Source organism: Chenopodium album, chromosome 7, assembly GCF_948465745.1.
Source record: "Chenopodium album chromosome 7, dcCheAlbu1.1, whole genome shotgun sequence".
Lineage (NCBI taxonomy): Eukaryota > Viridiplantae > Streptophyta > Magnoliopsida > Caryophyllales > Amaranthaceae > Chenopodium > Chenopodium album.
Window position 1 is genome coordinate 65,006,066 of NC_137840.1, and position 18,046 is coordinate 65,024,111.

An 18,046-nucleotide genomic window follows, 5' to 3' on the forward strand; every position below is an offset into this window, starting at 1 on the left:
ACTACTCTAATTTCCTCACTCAAAAACACTTAACATCTTTTTTTTTATCTTACAACAATTAATCATCTTTTACTAAAGTAATTAACAAAAAAATGGCTCAGGGAAGAGGCAGTGCAAGATCAAGTTTGGTAGTAGGAGTAGCAATACTCTGCCTTTTGGCTATTATTCAGCCAAGTCTTGCTGCCTATTACAATGTTGGAAATGGTGGTGGATGGACCTTTAATGTCAACAATTGGCCTAGAGGCAAGTCCTTTAGAGCTGGTGATATTCTTGGTAAGATCTCGTCTTTACTCTTACGTTTTTACTTCCTCTATTCGGATTTAGTTGTCTTTTTATAATTTACGGGTTTTGATTATAATACTATGTATATTAACGTTACAATTAATTTTGTATGAAATATGGATAGGAAAAAATATCATTTTCCAGTGTGTGTCATTGTCATATTTATCAACATGTACGGAGTTTAATGATTTGTGAATATGATTACTGAATGTGATGGGTTATAATATGATTTTTAAATGTGATGGGTTATATACTTAAATCTTATATGTGTAACAACAAAATGTAAAATTTTTTTAGTATAGTTCTACTTGGTTCATTTTTCTATTTTCCTAGTGGGTTTTAAGTTTCACAACTTTACAATCAAAAGTAAGCTCGGATTTTATAATTGTTGTTTTGACTTTAAACTCTTGTTTTGACATCACTTGTCCCAAAAAAAAAAAAAAAAAAAAAAAAAAAAAAAAAAAAAAAAAAAAAAAAACCTTTTTCTTTACTTACCTTTAATGTTTTTATTGTTTTCATATGAAAACAAAATATACTATTACTAATCCAACCACTAATTATGAAAGTGCATTTAGATCACTTTAAATAAAATTTTCAAAATTATTCGAGTGTTATAACAGTGTAAGTATATAGTAAATAAATCATAATTAAACAAGTCTAATAAGATAAGTGCAGTTCAATACAAAGTATAATTATTTGTTAGGTAAATAAAAATTTTAAAATTAATCAGGTGTAGCTATAAAGCAAAAATCACGGCTAATCACCTCTAATAAGATAAGTACACTTCAAGTGCAACATATTTCCGTATAAGTATTATTATTTGTTACGTCGGTGGATAGACAAAGTTTTTTTTTACAAGGCGATATATATTATGTACTCCGTATAACACTTGTATTAAAAAAATTGAATGCAGTATTCAACTATGCAAGAAACCTGCACAATGTAGTGCCAGTGAACAGCAGAGGATTTGCAAGCTGCAGTGCACCACGAGGAGTTAAGCCGTACCAGAGTGGAAAAGACAGAATTAGACTGAAGAAAGGCGTTAATTACTTCATCTGCTCTTTCCCCGGCCATTGCCAGGGTGGAATGAAGATTGCTATTAATGCTGCTTAATTAATTAATTAATTAATTAATTAATTAACTCAACTACTACTTCTTCTCTTAATTAATGTTCTGAATTTGTAGGTTTACTAATGTATGTGTGTTGAAAATAAAAGGAAAAAAAGGGAGAAAGTTAGGATTATGTTATGATGAGGGAAAAGAGGAAGTTGTTGATTAAGTTAGTGTTGTTTTTGTTTTTATTGTGATGTATGTTAAGGAAGGAGTGCTTGTGGCTTTTATAATATCTAGGCATGTTCTTAGCTTATGTAAGGAAGTTTGTTGTGGAATGTAAGTTTGAAAATGGATAAGAAAATTGAGGATTTATGTACAAGTATACAAGTATAATATATGTGTGTTTTAATTTTAACTTTTTCCAGGATTGTACTCTTGAATCTTGATATTTGTGTTGTTCTAAAGTATTTAGTACGTCGTTTCACCTCATATTATTATCTTCTCGTAAATGATGTATTACGGTTTTAAATGTCTAAGTCATCTAAATATTATACCGATGTCTCAAATTATGGATATTGAACTCGGACCAACATTTTACGCTATTGAGGGAGATAGGGGTGTTAGGAGGATGTAGAGAGGAGGGAAATACCACTAAAGGAGAGCGTCTTTACCAATTTACTCAATTTTGTCGTTATTGCTCATTGTTTGACTAATGTAAAGAGCAAAAAATGAGCAATTATGGTAACAAAATAAACGCTATATTGTAAGGTTTGTTCTCTTCAGTTTAATTAATTTCAGTTCAGTCAGTTCAATTTCTAATTTCCTTGTCTCATAAACAGTTCAATTTAGTTTAATAAATCAAAATAAGTCTAAAGTTACAATAATAAGTCATATGATAAATTGTGAAACAAAAGATAACTTTTGCCTCATCATCTCGTTCTTTTTAAATCTTCCCCCGAAAAATTATACCGGGTCAAATTTATACCATAAATAAAAAGAAAGGGAACTTAATGTCTAGAATTGCAAGAAAGTCAATTTCACAATCACCAAGAGTCAAGGGGTGGTTTGTCATCCACTTTCATCATTATGAAAGATTTGTTAAATTTTGATTCTTTTAATATATAATCTTGTCCCCGATAACTGAACCAATATGAAAATTACTCGTATATATTTGGCATAATACTTCAAACTGTTAAGCCTAGGCTATCCACCTTGATATTGTCCGTTTTAAAACTAACTCGCACAGATTTATTTTTTAGCTCCTTTCCAAATTCCTCATCTAAATGAAATATATACGTGTAGGATTCGTATTGCATACCCCAACAGAAACATCTATTCTATGATTTCTATTGAAAGAAAATAAAAACTGAAACATGAATCTCATGATCTCAAGACTCAAATCCAAATGAATACATGTCAAATGTAGAGTGCTCGGTCCTTAATTGGATTCTGCACCATCCTAATTGTCACATCTGATGCACATAATACAAGGAGTAATAAAGTTAATGGAAATCTAATCTAGATCCTTAATTAAGGGATTACAAGGCAATTAAAGCAAAGTTAAATCAATTGAACCTATGAAAAGGACATGATATTGAGTCAAATCTGTACCCTAAAACATGGTAATTTTACGACTATTACGCCGTTGTATGTGCTGCATGCTCCTATTTATTTTCAAGGACAAGTTTACGTAGAGAAAATAATAATGCTAATTATTTTTATACTTTTTTTTTTTTTTGGAAAGTTGATACTTTGCTAATAACTGAGTGTATTATTATTTAATTTGAAAATTAATTTTTTTTTTCGAATTAATTCAAAAAGATAAAAAAATAAAAACAAAAAAATAATATAAAAATATATGGACCCTTTTGTTTTATGAATTATTATGATACCTCGCTCAGTTTTGAAGTCACCATTTGTGTTGCATACTTGCATGCTTGACTGCTGGAGCCTAATGAATGAAGCTAAGCGCCTAAGCACGATGCTACGACAAAACAACGCGGTTCATTAAACACATAACAACAAATGACGAAATACACTATCGATGAGGCGGTCTTGAATTAGTGGTTAAGACTAATAAGTACTACGGAGTACGTATTAACTATTAGGAAAATTTGTTAAAAATGACCTTTTAAGTGCATTTCTTTGTTTAAAAGGACCTTTTAAAATCAAAGTTGTCTAGAGGGTACAAATTTTGTTTTTAATTTGCGACTTGGGACCACTTGCCGAAAAGTGGAATTTGACCCACCAACTCCGGCGTTGACCACCCTAGCCCAACCCCTCCCCCTTCCCCTTTCACGGCAGAACCCCCCCATTAGCCCCCCTCTCCCCCTCCATTGTCTAAGCAGCACCCAAGCCTCCCTTTCCTCCACCTTGAGTCCCCGATCCTTTTCCTCACCCGATTACCCACCCCCTTCGTTTTCAACTTACTCTCCGGTAAGGGTTCTTAATCTCCAAGATCTCAACTTTCCCCAAATTCAGCACAAATTAATCCAATTTTAATTCATACCCTAATTTCATTAAACTCACTTAGAAATTTGATTTCATCTTCTCTCTTTGCTCCATTCTGTCATCCCTAAATTATAAGGTTTGGGTGTAGGGAATTGCTTGAAGATTATACAGTAATCGAGGTGGAGGAAAGGGAGTGGAGGTGGGAAAGAGGAGAAGTGGGCTGCTGTGAAAGAGATGGGGTTTCGAGGTTAGTGTCGACAACGGAGGAGAAAGGGGGTGGCTTGAACTGTCGACTTGTCGTGAAAGGGGAGGGGGAGGGGGGAGAACGAAGGAGGCAATGGGGTGGAGGAAATTGGTGGCTGCAAGTGTTGGTTAACGCCGGAGTTGACCACTCAATGTTGACATTACGGCATGTGGTCCCAAGTCACAACTTTTTTCCAAAATTTGTACCCCTTTCACAACTTTGGCTTTAAAAGGTCCTTTTAGACAAAGAAATGCACTTAAAAGGTCCTTTCTGACAAAATTTCCTAACTATTAAGTACTTATGTATGATAGGCCAGAAGTTCAAGCTTCCCATTTCCATTTCATTTGTATTGTCTTTAAAGTTCATCGTACCATTTAAATAAATACTCTCTTCAAAATTTAAAAGTATCTATTTCTTCCGTATTTTATTACTTGCTCTATTTTTTCATGTGTAGAGTTTTATGAGAATTAGTAGAAAACAATAAAATAATTAAAAGTAGGATTGGTGGAAAAATAAAGTATGATAGTTGAGATGAGAGAGAATTCGAAATTTTTTAAGTAGAATAGTTAGAGTGTACTAAGAGTGAAGTGATTAGTAAAATATTGTTAAAGGTTTCCAAAAAAAGAAAATAGAGCAAGTAATAAAACACGACCGCAAAAGAAAAGTGGAACAAGTAATAAAATACAGAGGAGTAATCTAATCAACATCAATGATATATACTCGTATATGGGAAATATAATAATATAGTCAGGTTATTACTTGTTAGAATCTCTCAAATTATAGTTTTTGAATATCAACTTTTTATAATCTATATTTATTAATAATTAATTAATTAAAGATATTATTAGCCAAAGTTCTACAACTTAATTATATTGACATAATTGTCTAGACAAATTGGAACACTTAAAAAAAAGAGGAAGTATTTAAATTGAAAATAGTACTCCGTAATAAAAAATATAATAAATAAAGGGGCACAATATAAGCTTTCCTCAAAATATAAGCTTTCCTCATACAATTCAATGCTGATGTCAGCTTCACATCATCAATTTTTTTAATAAGTCAGTACCTCTTCCATGACTCCATCTCCAAATCGAAGTTCCAATTTTCTTTTACGTACGTTTTGCATAATGATTAATTTGTGACATGCTAAGATTTACATATACTAATAAGGCCATGTTCTTTAGAGCTGCTCTGCTCTGCTCTGCTTGGCCCTGCTCTGCTTTGCTGAAATTTGTCTCTGCTCTGGGTTAATATCAATTAATAATATCAATAAACCAATAATTAATAATACTTAATAATTAAAGTGCATAATAATTAAAGTGCATAATAATTAAAGTATATATTTAAAAATTATAATAATTAAAAATTCACAATACAAATTTTTTAATATTTATTAATAATAATGTCTAACAATTTCTAAATACATATTGATCTTAATAATAACACATAATACATGTTTTTTTTGGGAATAGTAATACTACATTATTATAATAATAGTGAAAAATAATGATATAAAAAGGAAGATATTTTACTAATTTGTTACTTTTTTTATGTAAAGAAATTAAAAAAGTAAATTGAATTAATTAATAATTAAATCTAACACTACAATGTTGTAATAATTTGAATATTTTAAACCATTATCATCTTTTATCTATTCACTATAAACATATGTTAACGTGGTACACATCTATTTATGTTTTCATTCACACATCAATTATAATAGTGGTAGTAGTAATAATAATAATAATAGTGGTAGTAGTAGTAGTAATAATAATAATAATAATAATAATAATAATAATAATAATAATAATTATTATTATTATAATAATAATAATAATAATAATAATAATAATAATAATTATAATAATAATAATAATAATAATAATAATAATAATAATAATAATAATAATAATAATGGTAGTACAATGCGATAATGATAGTAATAGTAGTTAAATTAAATAGTAACAACATTAATAATAATAATAATAATAATAATAATAATAATAATAATAATAAAATAATAATAATAATAATAATAATAAAATAATAATAATAATAATAATAATAAATTAATAATAATAGTTGTATTAATATTAATAAAAATAATGCTAAAATCTGCTCTGCTCTGTTGAAATCTGCTCTGCTCTGCCCAGAAGCTCAAAAGAACAGGGCCTTAATCGTTTTACAACATTCTTATCTATAACTATAACTAAAGTAGAAACCGCTGACGTCATTTTTCCCCAAACCTGGACACGTGGCAACTTATTATAAAAAGTTTGCCCGCCCAAAACTGTCTTGCATGCTATGAAAATATTATATAATAAAAAAAAAAAATTATTATCACTTGATAACTCTTGATACAGATTATTAATAATAAACTACTTTTCCTAAAATTGAGGGGTATGTGATGTTCTCTATCTTGATACACATTAATTATCATTATTATTTTTATACGTAAAAATAATAAAAAAAAATTAAAAAAAAAACTTAATCTATAATAATAAGCTACTTTTCCTAAAATTGAGGTGTACATGATATTCTTTATCCTGAGCACAGGTACTAATCTTATCAGATTGAGTATAGTTATCAACATCATAATTTAAAATTTAAAACTTAAATCAATTAATTTTATCAACATCATAATTTTATCAACATCATAATTTAAAATTTAAATCAATTAATTTTTACTATAAATAGATAGGCATCTTACGAAATCATAACTTATCCATTTTATGAAAATACGTATTACCTCTGTTTCGCAAACATAAGTATGCATCTCTTCTATTCTTTATTTTCTTAATTAAATGAAAATAAATTCCTTTTATCATACACTTGATTTTTATTTGTGACGAGAAAGGTCAGACTGTTTGTACTACTACTAATGTAGTACACAAGGAGGTTTTCCAAAATTTGTGACAAGGTATTGCCGTAAACTATCTAATATTTTTGTAGAAGAAATTAAAAGATTTGTCATTTTTAACTACATATTTTGATGATTTCTACAGTAACGTGTTTGATATTATTTCTGATTTTTTGCTACAGACATTGCACACATTCCGTTAAGCAAGAAGGGGTTGTCGACCTTCCCAAAAGAAGGTAAATCAAGAGCTATAAGCTTATTATAGAACTAATTATTGAATTAGAATTAATAATACAACTATGCTCAATTGCTATAATCGTTTAGAATAAACAATGTCAAAAAAGTTGATACTAATATCATTAAAAAGTAATCCTTATCAAACCAAGACTATACTTTGAGGAAGATACATATATAAAACAAAGCAGATGTCTCATGATACTTATTAATTAGCTAATATCAAGATTACTCTTATCAAACTCTAACACATGATCCAAAAGATAAAATATCTGAAATTTCATTGTTCGTACAATGGACTGGATCTATCACTATATCTAATTTTGAATTAAGATTGTTTATTGTTCTACCATGATCATATCATTTGACTCAAGAAGGATAAACTTTTAGGAAGTTGGTTTTATTTTGTTTGGGGTCTTTTTTTTTTTTTAAGTGTTTATTTTTTATTTTATTTGGTAGAAGATATGTCAGAACTCAGAATAATGGTAAATGGGTTTGCTTTTCCTAATTTACTTGGTGGGAGTTGCATCTTAATTCTTTTTCCTTTATTTTACTACTTAGAGTTACATCTTAATTTTTTTCCTTTATTTTACTTAGAGGTTGCATCTTAATTCTTTTAGTAATATTTTTATAGTAATTTATTAACCAACAATTTTTTTTTTTTTTATTATTGATGTTTAGAGATATATAAGAACCGGTGATAAAAAAAAAAAAAAAAACAATGTTATGATCCTTTAAATCGAAAATGAAGTTTTAATCACGCCTCACTCTCACAAATTAATTTAATTATATGTTAGATATAAAATGTTTAACCGTGCATCGCACGGGTACTAATCTAGTATTATATATGGTAATAACCACAAAAATTAAGAAGGCCAATTAACTAGGAGAGATTGTGTAGAATTTCTGTTTTATATGGGGTGTCATAATGACATGTGAGAAAGTATTGTGTTATTGTGTTTGTCCAAAAAAAAAAAAAAAAGGTATTGTATTATTGTGTTGGATTTGTGAAAAAAATAACACTTGGATATTGGGAGGATGTTTGAATTAAAATGTATACAATATGAGCTATTTGTACAACGCACAGGTTTAACAACTACGGATATCGACTATTCGACTAATATTTAGCTAAAATCGCATTCCGTATCACTACAAGATTAAATCTTTAAAAGTAATGGTGGCGATGCATTCCAACTCTTTCTAAAAACTGAATATGTTAGAGATATGAGATATCGGAAAATATATATATATATCTCTAACATAATATGATTAGTTATCACTATATTTGACACTATAATGTATCTCCAACAACAAATAAAGATTTCTGACGAATGACTCTTTTTGCCACTTTAGAAAAGTTAAATTTGGTGGTTGTGTAGATGGAAGTATGCAACTATGCAATGAAGTGGTAGCGGTAGGTAAGAATAAGCTTTAATGAGAAGAGAGAGCCTAAATATGGGAATTCTAAGGCAGTCCATACTCTCATTGGGGTCATGTAACAACCCAATAATACAATATACACATTATTACTAAGCTATTTTAAGTCTAAAATACAATCACTACTCAATACAATATACACATTATTACTATTTTAACTTTTAAGTCTAATATGGAGTACTATATTTCACAATGGAGGACTAGCACTTAATGGAGTTGGTAAAGCTCTAAAGGACAGAAGTTATATTAGTTACAAAACCCACTTGCTTTAGACTTTTTTGCTTTGATCATAAAGGTTACATATGTTTATAGCTTAAAATGCTATGTTATGCCCCCAAAGAAGGTTTACATGCCCACATTTTCAAAAAGAAACGATTAAACAATAAAGCCTTTAATGAGTGGTCGATAAAGTATAGATTCAGTAGATGATTAAATTGAGTGAACGAACTCGACTGTAAATTTTGAATTGAGCTAGGTATCAATAATATAGATTAATAGCATTTATAGGATATGAAATTACAAACATATATAGTTAGATTTGATGTTTGGAATAAAGGTAATTAATCACCCTAAATTTGGACTTACACACATAACCATTGCACCAATTCCTAACTAGATATATATTGTCTTACGAAGTATTTTGTAGAGGAAAACCAAAATTTACCCCAAAAATGTCAAAAAAAAAAATATATATATATATGATGAAGACAAATATCAATGGGAAACCTTGAATATAATATAGGTCATCTATAAAATAACCTCACTTGGTAGCAAGAAAGTATTCGTGTGATTATTTCGAGCTGTTTAAAAGAAGTTAAGAACCGCATACAAACTAACAAGCGATGATTGTTAATTTTTAAAAATGACCTAAAACACATTGTTTTCCATATACAAGTATTATTAATTTTTTTGTGAAAAAAAAAGGTATTATGGACCAGTTGGTGTAAACTCTAGATCAACACTCTATGTTGGGTCTATCACTACATATTTCATCCTCCCACTAAGCTAGCTCTATAAATAGTATTCCTTCACTTCTAACAAATCACTCCAATATAGCTCATATATAATTTCATTCTTCCATCTTTATATCTTTATCTCTAGTAGTCTTTATATTATTTTGGTAAATTAGGTGTGTTACATTTTGCTTAGAAATGGGTCAGGGAAGTGGCAGTGTAAGACTAAGTATGGTCTTTGTAGTTGGCATATTATGTTTCTTGACTCTAACCAAGCCTACATTTGGAGCTATTTATACTGTAGGAGGAGCTGGTGGTTGGACCTTTAATGTCAATACTTGGACTAATGGCAAGTCCTTCAAAGCTGGTGATGTCTTAGGTTCGTTCACTTCGCGTTAATTACTTCTTTATTTCAACTAAATCTTTGGGATTAATATTTCAATTCTTCTTGTTGTTGCTTTTTCTCGTACATATTTTTTTTTTTTAAAAAAAGGACATAAAAATAATACTACGTAAAAGCAATCTTTTTTTTCTCTAAAACATATATTTTTATATAGTAATAACAGTCTCTAACACCCCATGAACGTATATCGACACCCTATCTTCAAAATGCTAGATCTACCTCTAGTTACAATATGTATTACCTGATCAACATGTCAATAACCGATTAATTATTCATTATTGTGTTTCTAACTGTATGTTTGTCAATCATTTATTTAGGGAAAAAAACCCAATGTTTCATCTCTATAAATAAATATAAATGGTACTCCATTGAATTACATTACCTACTTTAAATTATAGAGGTTCATTAAAGCATGCATTATTATTAATTTATTCTACAATTCAAGCTAGGGCCGCAAAATTAATTAAAGCTAAGGTTAATACATATAAATTTATATGGAGTAATAATTTATATGAAACATTTTCTTACATATATTAAATAAGAGAAACATGTATAATTAAATTCAAAAGCATTGCATGTCTAGAATTCAAGATTAAGTTGCTTGCATATATAATTGCATAATGGTTCCCTTTTATAAAAAAAAAGTGGCACAAAAGGTCTTTATATTATGTTTGGGTTGTGAGGAAGGTCGAGACTATTTTCTGGCATTGACTTTATTAATTTCACCGCAAATTGTGCCTAGCTCCTTAAAAGGAGCTATGAAAGTCTATCTTTTTTTTTTTTTTTTTTTTTTTTCTAAAGCAAGAAACTATGAAAGTTGATTAAGTTTAACATATTAATTTGAACAAAATGATGATGTTTTATGTTTTTTTGGCAGCATTCAATTATGATAAAACAACACACAATGTGGTATTAGTAAATAAAAGGGGTTATGATAGCTGCACTTCACCAAAAGGAGCAAAAGCATACCAAACTGGAAAGGATAGAATCAAGTTAGCCAAAGGTCAAAATTACTTCATCTGCTCTCTTCCTGGCCATTGCCAAGGCGGAGTTAAGATTGCTATTAGTGCAGCTTAATTGTATTAAGCCGGAATTATATTAGTTGTCACGTTGATAGTGAATCTTAATCATTGTGTCAAACGACTAAATCCGGACTAAAGTGTACTATTTGACTGCTAATTATGTATTTTATCGTCTTATATCTTCGGGTTGTACTACAAATTAGGATCTATAATTAAATCCTTACAAGGGATTTAATTTGGTATCATGATACTTGTTAGAATGCTGGCTTTAATTTGGAAAATAATTATGTTATGTATGGCTGTTGTGTTTAGTCTGTTTACATTGCCAAATATGCTTCAGAGACTAAATTTATATTCATGCAACACACATTTTGTATAAACCAACTACATTTACATCTCAATCCTAATCATAATAATATCTATTAACTATTACTAAAACAGAAGATGATGACATCATCACTATCCACGTGTCATTCTCTTAATAAAAAATTTCACGCCTAAATGCAATGATGATATCACTTTTTTTTTTTTTTTTTAGAGTTATCCTATTTAACATTTTTCAAATTTAAATATTAAAAGCTTCTATCTTACAACTAAAACCTATCAATTTATTGAAGGAAATTGAAACAATTTTTAATAACACACTAATAAACGATCTCCTTTATTGAACTATGAATTAGATGACGTCGAACAGATACTATATCATAGTTTTGATGAAAATAAAAGATTTTAAATTGCAAAATGTACGTAATTCTTATTTATATTCATGTATAATAGCGATTTATTATTCAAATGTACAAATTAAAAATAGGTTTTATATAAACCGTGCATCGCACGGGTTCTAACCTAGTACTTTGTATATATCAACAACACTCCAACAAATCACGACAAAATAACCTAGCTAAATCCCAAAACTACCGCAATATAACCAACTTTGAACCTAAACAAGCTATGGAGTATATTAGAAATTTGACAAATAATATATATTGTTGGGAAATTCTCTTTGATAAACTCGAACTTTTTAATTTTCTCGGTGGTAAATGTAAAAAAAAAAAAATAAAAAAAAAATAAAAAACTTATTATCAATGGTAAAATTTAATTATCTTTACTAATTCATTGGTAACATTAATGATCATTTTTTTTATTAAACTCTTTGACTATAGTTAGAGTTTTTTTAATTAAAAAAAATATTTTAGAAATCGCAAACTATTGGGTGCGGACGTCCGCACCCAACAGTTTGTGTGGCCAGAAGGAAGTGGCGACGGGTTTCACTCCTTCCTTTCACAATCCAAATCTACATCCCAAAATCCCCAATACAAAGAAAAAACCAATTCCCCAAAATCAAAACAAATCACAAATTAAGGGAGCGTTCTATTCACCCGATTTTTACTTATCTGAAATTATCTGATCTTATCTGAACTTATTAACCCTTATTAGAACTTATTTTAGTTATGAATTAAACTTGGGTAACCCTAGTTAACCCTTATCACAACTTATCTGAACTTATTTTTCTTGAACTTATCTTATCTTATTAATTCTTGTTTGAACTTATCAACCTGAAATACACTAGGTGAAAAATACCCTTTAGCAGCGGTTCAAACCCGGTCTAAGGCACCGGTTTGAACCGCTTTCTATGTGGGGGGGGGGGGGTGCCAAATACCCCCCTTTTTAGCACCGGTCAAAACCGGTGCCCTATACTTTTTTTGGCACCGGTTAATCGGTGCCTTTAACTATTTTGGCCACCGGTTAACCGGTGCCTAAAATAGTCTCCCGCCTTTTTTTTTTGGTGGTAGCTAGTTTTGGCACCGGTTAATCGGTGCCTTTTTACTCAATATTTTTTTTCCATTTTTCGTGCAATAATATTTAAAAAAAAAAAACCTTGTTTCCAGCAATAATAATAACCTGTAATTCCAGCAATTATATTAAATAAAATAATTAATAATATTATAATAATTACTAATTATAATATTATTATTAAATATTATAATAAAATAGAATTCATATATACATATAAATATATATATATATATATATATATATATATATATATATATATATATATATATATATATATATATATATATATATATATATATCATAAATTTACAATTAAAATGCCATTTACATGTTGAAGGTGATAAAAGACGCCAACATGTCACAAACTTCATTAAGCTCCTTGATTGTCAACGGACCATCCTTTTGGACCTTGCAAAATTTGAAATACAAAAAAATTATGTTAGAATTAATTAATTAGGCAAAACATTATGTATTTTATCAAATATTACCTATATGACTTCTATGTAGCCCATTTCCTACATTACTTATCAAATGAACTATTTCTTTCTCATAAAATGTCAATGACACCTATTTTTATGTGTCTAAGCCCTAAAATTGAATCAAAAGAGCATTTTATTAAGGTTTAAGACGTTTTTTACTCAAAATGGCCCAAATATGGCCTATATGACTTTACTTTGCCCATTTCCTACATTTCTTATTAAATGAACTTTATTTATCTCATAACATGTCAATATTATCTAGTTATAGGTGTTTAAGGAAAGAAATCACATCAAAAGAGCATATTAACACAAAATGGCCCAAATATGGCCCATATGACTTCTATTCAGCCCATTTTCTACCTTTCTTGTCAAATCACCTTTTTAATTCTCATAACATGTCAATGTTGGGTAATATTAGGTGTCTAAGGCTAAAAATCACATCAATATATCATTTCAATAAGTTTAACAACGCATTTTACTCAAAATGACCCAAATATGGCCTATATGACTTTTATGTAGCTCATTTCCTACATTACTTATCAAATGAACTATTTCTTTCTCATAACATGTCAATGACACCTAGTTTTATGTGTCTAAGCCCTAAAATTGAATCAAAAGAGCTTTTTATTAAGGTTTAAGACGCTTTTTACTCAAAATGGCCCGAATATGGCCTATATGACTTTACTTTGCCCATTTCCTACATTTCTTATTAAGTGAACTTTATTTATCTCATAACATGTCAATATTATCTAGTTATAGGTGTATAAGGAAAGAAATCACATCAAAAGCGCATATTAACACAAAATGGCCCAAATATGGCCCAAATGACTTATATTCAGCCCATTTTCTACCTTTCTTGTCAAATGACCTTTTTATTTCTCATAACATGTCAATGTTGGATAATATTAGGTGTATAAGGCTAGAAATCACATCAATATAGCATTTCATTAAGTTTTAGGACTTACCTTATCAAGCTGTTGAGTGTCCGTACAATGAGTCACAATGTCAAGCATGAATCTCATCACATACAAAGCACAATCAAGTCCATTTTCTTGTTGTGCGCACTAGCATATGACAAACAAATCACATTAGTGAAACATGCAAAGGAAATTAGAAAATATTTACTTACATAGATTTTGAAGATAATCACAATATCATGTAAATTACCAACGGTGACTTCCATGTTGGACCCTTTGGAGCACGACAATGTAGCTTCTTCATAACACTATAGTAAATAAAGTACATTCAAATTTGATTAGTCTTATGACTACTAAATTAGTTATTATTAGCAATAATCATCACTAGGTAGCTATATATAATTACTTTTGCAATATAGACTTCACGAGCAACTTCTCCGATGATTGAGGTGAATCAAGGTGATAAATTGTGTTATTGGAATTACAAATCACCATGAGGCTCTAATGCTCCCTACATAAGTTCACAATAGACAAGCAAATTAATATTTAGGAGTCAACATATAATGAGGCCAAATCGATTGAATTTGACATGGTTAGACTTACTCTTTATAACATGGGGCGGATATAAACTTGTCTCCCGCACACGCTGATTCCTTGATACTTTGCTCAACATAGTACAACACGTCATGGGGGTTGCCTATGATTCTAGTAGTGTATAACTGCTTGGGGCATAACCACCCAACTTTACAAGGAGAATCAGTTTCAGTTAAGTGCTCCTGTAGTGCTCTGCGTGCATGAACATTGAATAATTAATCACATGTAGGATAATCACCATAAATTTGAATAACTTGAAAAAGTGTAGATTATGTGGGCATTGAAGTACCTCATGAATGTTTAAATGAAGGAAGTGTTAAGCTTTGCACCACGTAGAAATTCCTTCACATCTTCTTTGCTGATCCATGCAACTGCATCCTCATCATAGTGGAACATTGCCTTAGGAAGGCAACTTCCGTGGGATCGACCAAATGACAAGCACGGTTGTGAAGAAAGGTCATGTCAGCAGAGAGCGATTGAAGAACAATGTCTTCAACTAGTGGTGCAGGTTGCATGGGTGAACCTTTCGAAGAGTGCAACTTCGACGCTTGTTCACTCTTAGACCTTTGTTCACTTAGCTTCTTCTTAGGTTGATCAATGCTTTTAGGCTTGTCCACCCTCTTTCTCTTTGAAGTTTTGCTTCCATGCGAAATCTGAAATAGTTTGAGAAAGAATAAGTTTATAAGTTGAGAAATGAAGAAAATAGGCATATTATAAGTTATTTCGGCTCAAAATGGCTTTATTTTGATGAAATGGGCCCAAAAACTTAGAACTTTGCTTCTTTTATGTAATTTCAACTCACAATCACTTATAAATATGTAATTATGATATGGTTTGAGAATTGTAGACACCCATTTGTGTCTCCCCAAAACCAAACCCAATGATGAGTACCTTTCACGTCGAATCATAATCGAATGAAACGAAAGTGTGGAAAGGTTTAGTGGTGCGGAAAGTTTTTATTTTCTTTTCTCTTCTCTCTGTTTTTGAAAACTTTATTTTAAGAAAACAACCAATCCAGTTTGGTTGGTCCATGATATGGGTCCAATAGTAGTGTAGTTGGATGGGGCTTGCAAAGACCTTTCCAACGATATATTATAAGCCCAATTCCGATAAATATTGAGGAAGTTATGGCCAATTTACTAAACTGGGCCCGGTTTGAGCTTTATGTACGGCCCAATGATCTAGGGGAGGGCCTAATATGATTTATCATTCCTAATGTAATTAGGAATGGTTTTAGTCTTCTAGAATCTTCTAGAAGGTTCTTTTCATTCCTAATTCAATTAGCATTGATAAGTTGACTTTTCAGAGTTTTAATCAAGATCAAATAGCATTTTCGAAGAAATTATATTATTTTATCCTCCAGTACGATAAAATTATCGTATTTTCGAAAACGCGTTAAAATCAAGACTGGCGTCCAACCCCAGGCCTTGGCGCCTGGAACCAGGCTTGGCGCCAGGCGCTAGCCATTGGCGCCTGGCGCTAGCCACTGGTGCCTGGCGCCAGCTAGCCAGGGTTGGCGCCAACCTTGTTTCCTGAGCGTCAGACTCTGTTTTGTTAAGTTATCTTTTTTGGCTGATTTTCTCTATAAATATCGTATCAAAAACTCCGTTTTCATTCACGAATTCTCATAAACAATTAGTTTTAATTAGCTTTCATCAACAATCATTAATTCTTTAGCATTCTTTCTTTCAATTCTTTCTTACTTTGCTTTTTCATACAAAATTCCGCATTCGCAAGATCTAGAAACACCTAGCCATATTCGAAGTTGCCTTCGCCCTAGACGTGAAAGGTTTAATTTATGAGGGTTTGGTCCCAAATCTCTCTTTCAATTATTTAATTTAATTGTTTTGATTATTATTTTCCTTGAAGTTACTAACGTGTGTATTTTGTTATTAGAAAGAGGTACGAGGCATCAAAGTAAGTACTTTAATTGATTAATTGATATTATGATGTAGAAATCATGTTTATATTGTTATTATGATATTCCTAGTATCATGTCTAGGGTATTTCTAATATTAAATATGCTTATTATGATTCCTAAGATGCTTCCTATATTCTTCCTAATATTTCTTCATGTTAGTATCATGTTAGGGTTAAAGATTTGATTTTTATTGTTTAGTGACATGCTAGGGTTTGTTATTTATCTTGTTAGTATCATGCCTAGGATCTTGCTATGTTTATTATGCTTTAATATTGATATGATTATGATTATTATAATTATTATTCATGATATTGATTATTTATTATGTTGCTTGATTTTTATTGTTATTGCTTGATCACCTTTTATGCATGTTTAAAGGGAATTTGTACTTGTAATCACGTTTAATAAGATAATTAATAATCTTGTTAGGTTAATTTGATTATAATTCAAGTGATCGCCAATAATAGTTTATTTGTGCATTAATATTCAACCAACATAGATTAAACAGGTTTAGGGTTAACCTATTGATTGCATGTTAATCAGAAAGCGCACATGAATACGATCAGAATAAAGTAGAGGCCTATTATTAGGGAAGATTCAATCTCTTTTAGGTTGGATTTGTACCTTCATCCCCGAACCCTTATTTGGTTCATGACCTTATGGAGTTGACGATCTCTTGGATCGTTAAGGGGTGTAACCTTCACCTCGTGAACGGTTTACAAGTTCCTTAAAAACTTGTTGGCGACTCTTTTGCTATATCTTCTTCCCTTTTGGACGCCACCGTACTTTAGTGTATGATCACAGTGGGGTTCAAGCTAGTGGGATTTTAAAGGCTTGAAATTATTCCCTACAGTTTTTGGTGACTCCGCTGGGGAGGATTTCTATTTTAATTCCTGAATTTGTTTCGGCAATGATTTAGAATGAGTGGATGACACTCGAAAAGTTCTAAGTATTTCATGTGCGTAATTTTGATTAACATTATTGTCATATGCATAAAAAGGATCTCATTGGAAAGACCATCCGTAATGAGTCAAAAACATAGGATTTTACACGTAGGAAATTTGAGGAATGTCTTTCACAACTAGGACCGAAATAACACCGCGCGAAACTGGAAAATTTTATCGAGCACAGAAAGCTGCTGAGGCATGTGGGAAGTAGCGTCAGGAGCAAGAGCTTGGCGCCAACATTTTAGTTGTAGCGCCAGATGCCAGTATTGGCGCCAGGCGCTACAGTTAAAAGCTGGCGCCAGTCTCTGTTTGCTGGCGCCAATTTCCCCCAATACCGAGCCAGAAATATGCGTTCTAATTTTGACCGGTTTTTCGTATTGTTTGCTCGATCCTACTTCCTGATTGAATTTTTTCTCACTTTTCTGAACCCCATATGTGTTCTACATATGGAC

At 30.6% G+C, this 18,046-nt stretch overlaps 2 protein-coding genes across 2 annotated transcripts; both read left to right on the top strand.

Annotated features, from left to right (window-relative positions):
• LOC145639190 (basic blue protein-like) lies at positions 1-1,627 on the top strand. Its single transcript, XM_081690359.1, has 2 exons — positions 1-273; positions 1,196-1,627. The coding sequence occupies exons 1-2, from the start codon at positions 93-95 to the stop codon at positions 1,393-1,395; spliced, it is 381 nt and encodes a 126-aa protein (XP_081546485.1). The 5' UTR covers positions 1-92; the 3' UTR covers positions 1,396-1,627.
• A 7,947-nt stretch (positions 1,628-9,574) lies between these two features.
• On the top strand, positions 9,575-11,250 carry LOC145638095 (basic blue protein-like). Its single transcript, XM_081689052.1, has 2 exons — positions 9,575-9,893; positions 10,795-11,250. The coding sequence occupies exons 1-2, from the start codon at positions 9,713-9,715 to the stop codon at positions 10,992-10,994; spliced, it is 381 nt and encodes a 126-aa protein (XP_081545178.1). The 5' UTR covers positions 9,575-9,712; the 3' UTR covers positions 10,995-11,250.
• The last annotated feature ends 6,796 nt before the right edge of the window (positions 11,251-18,046 follow it).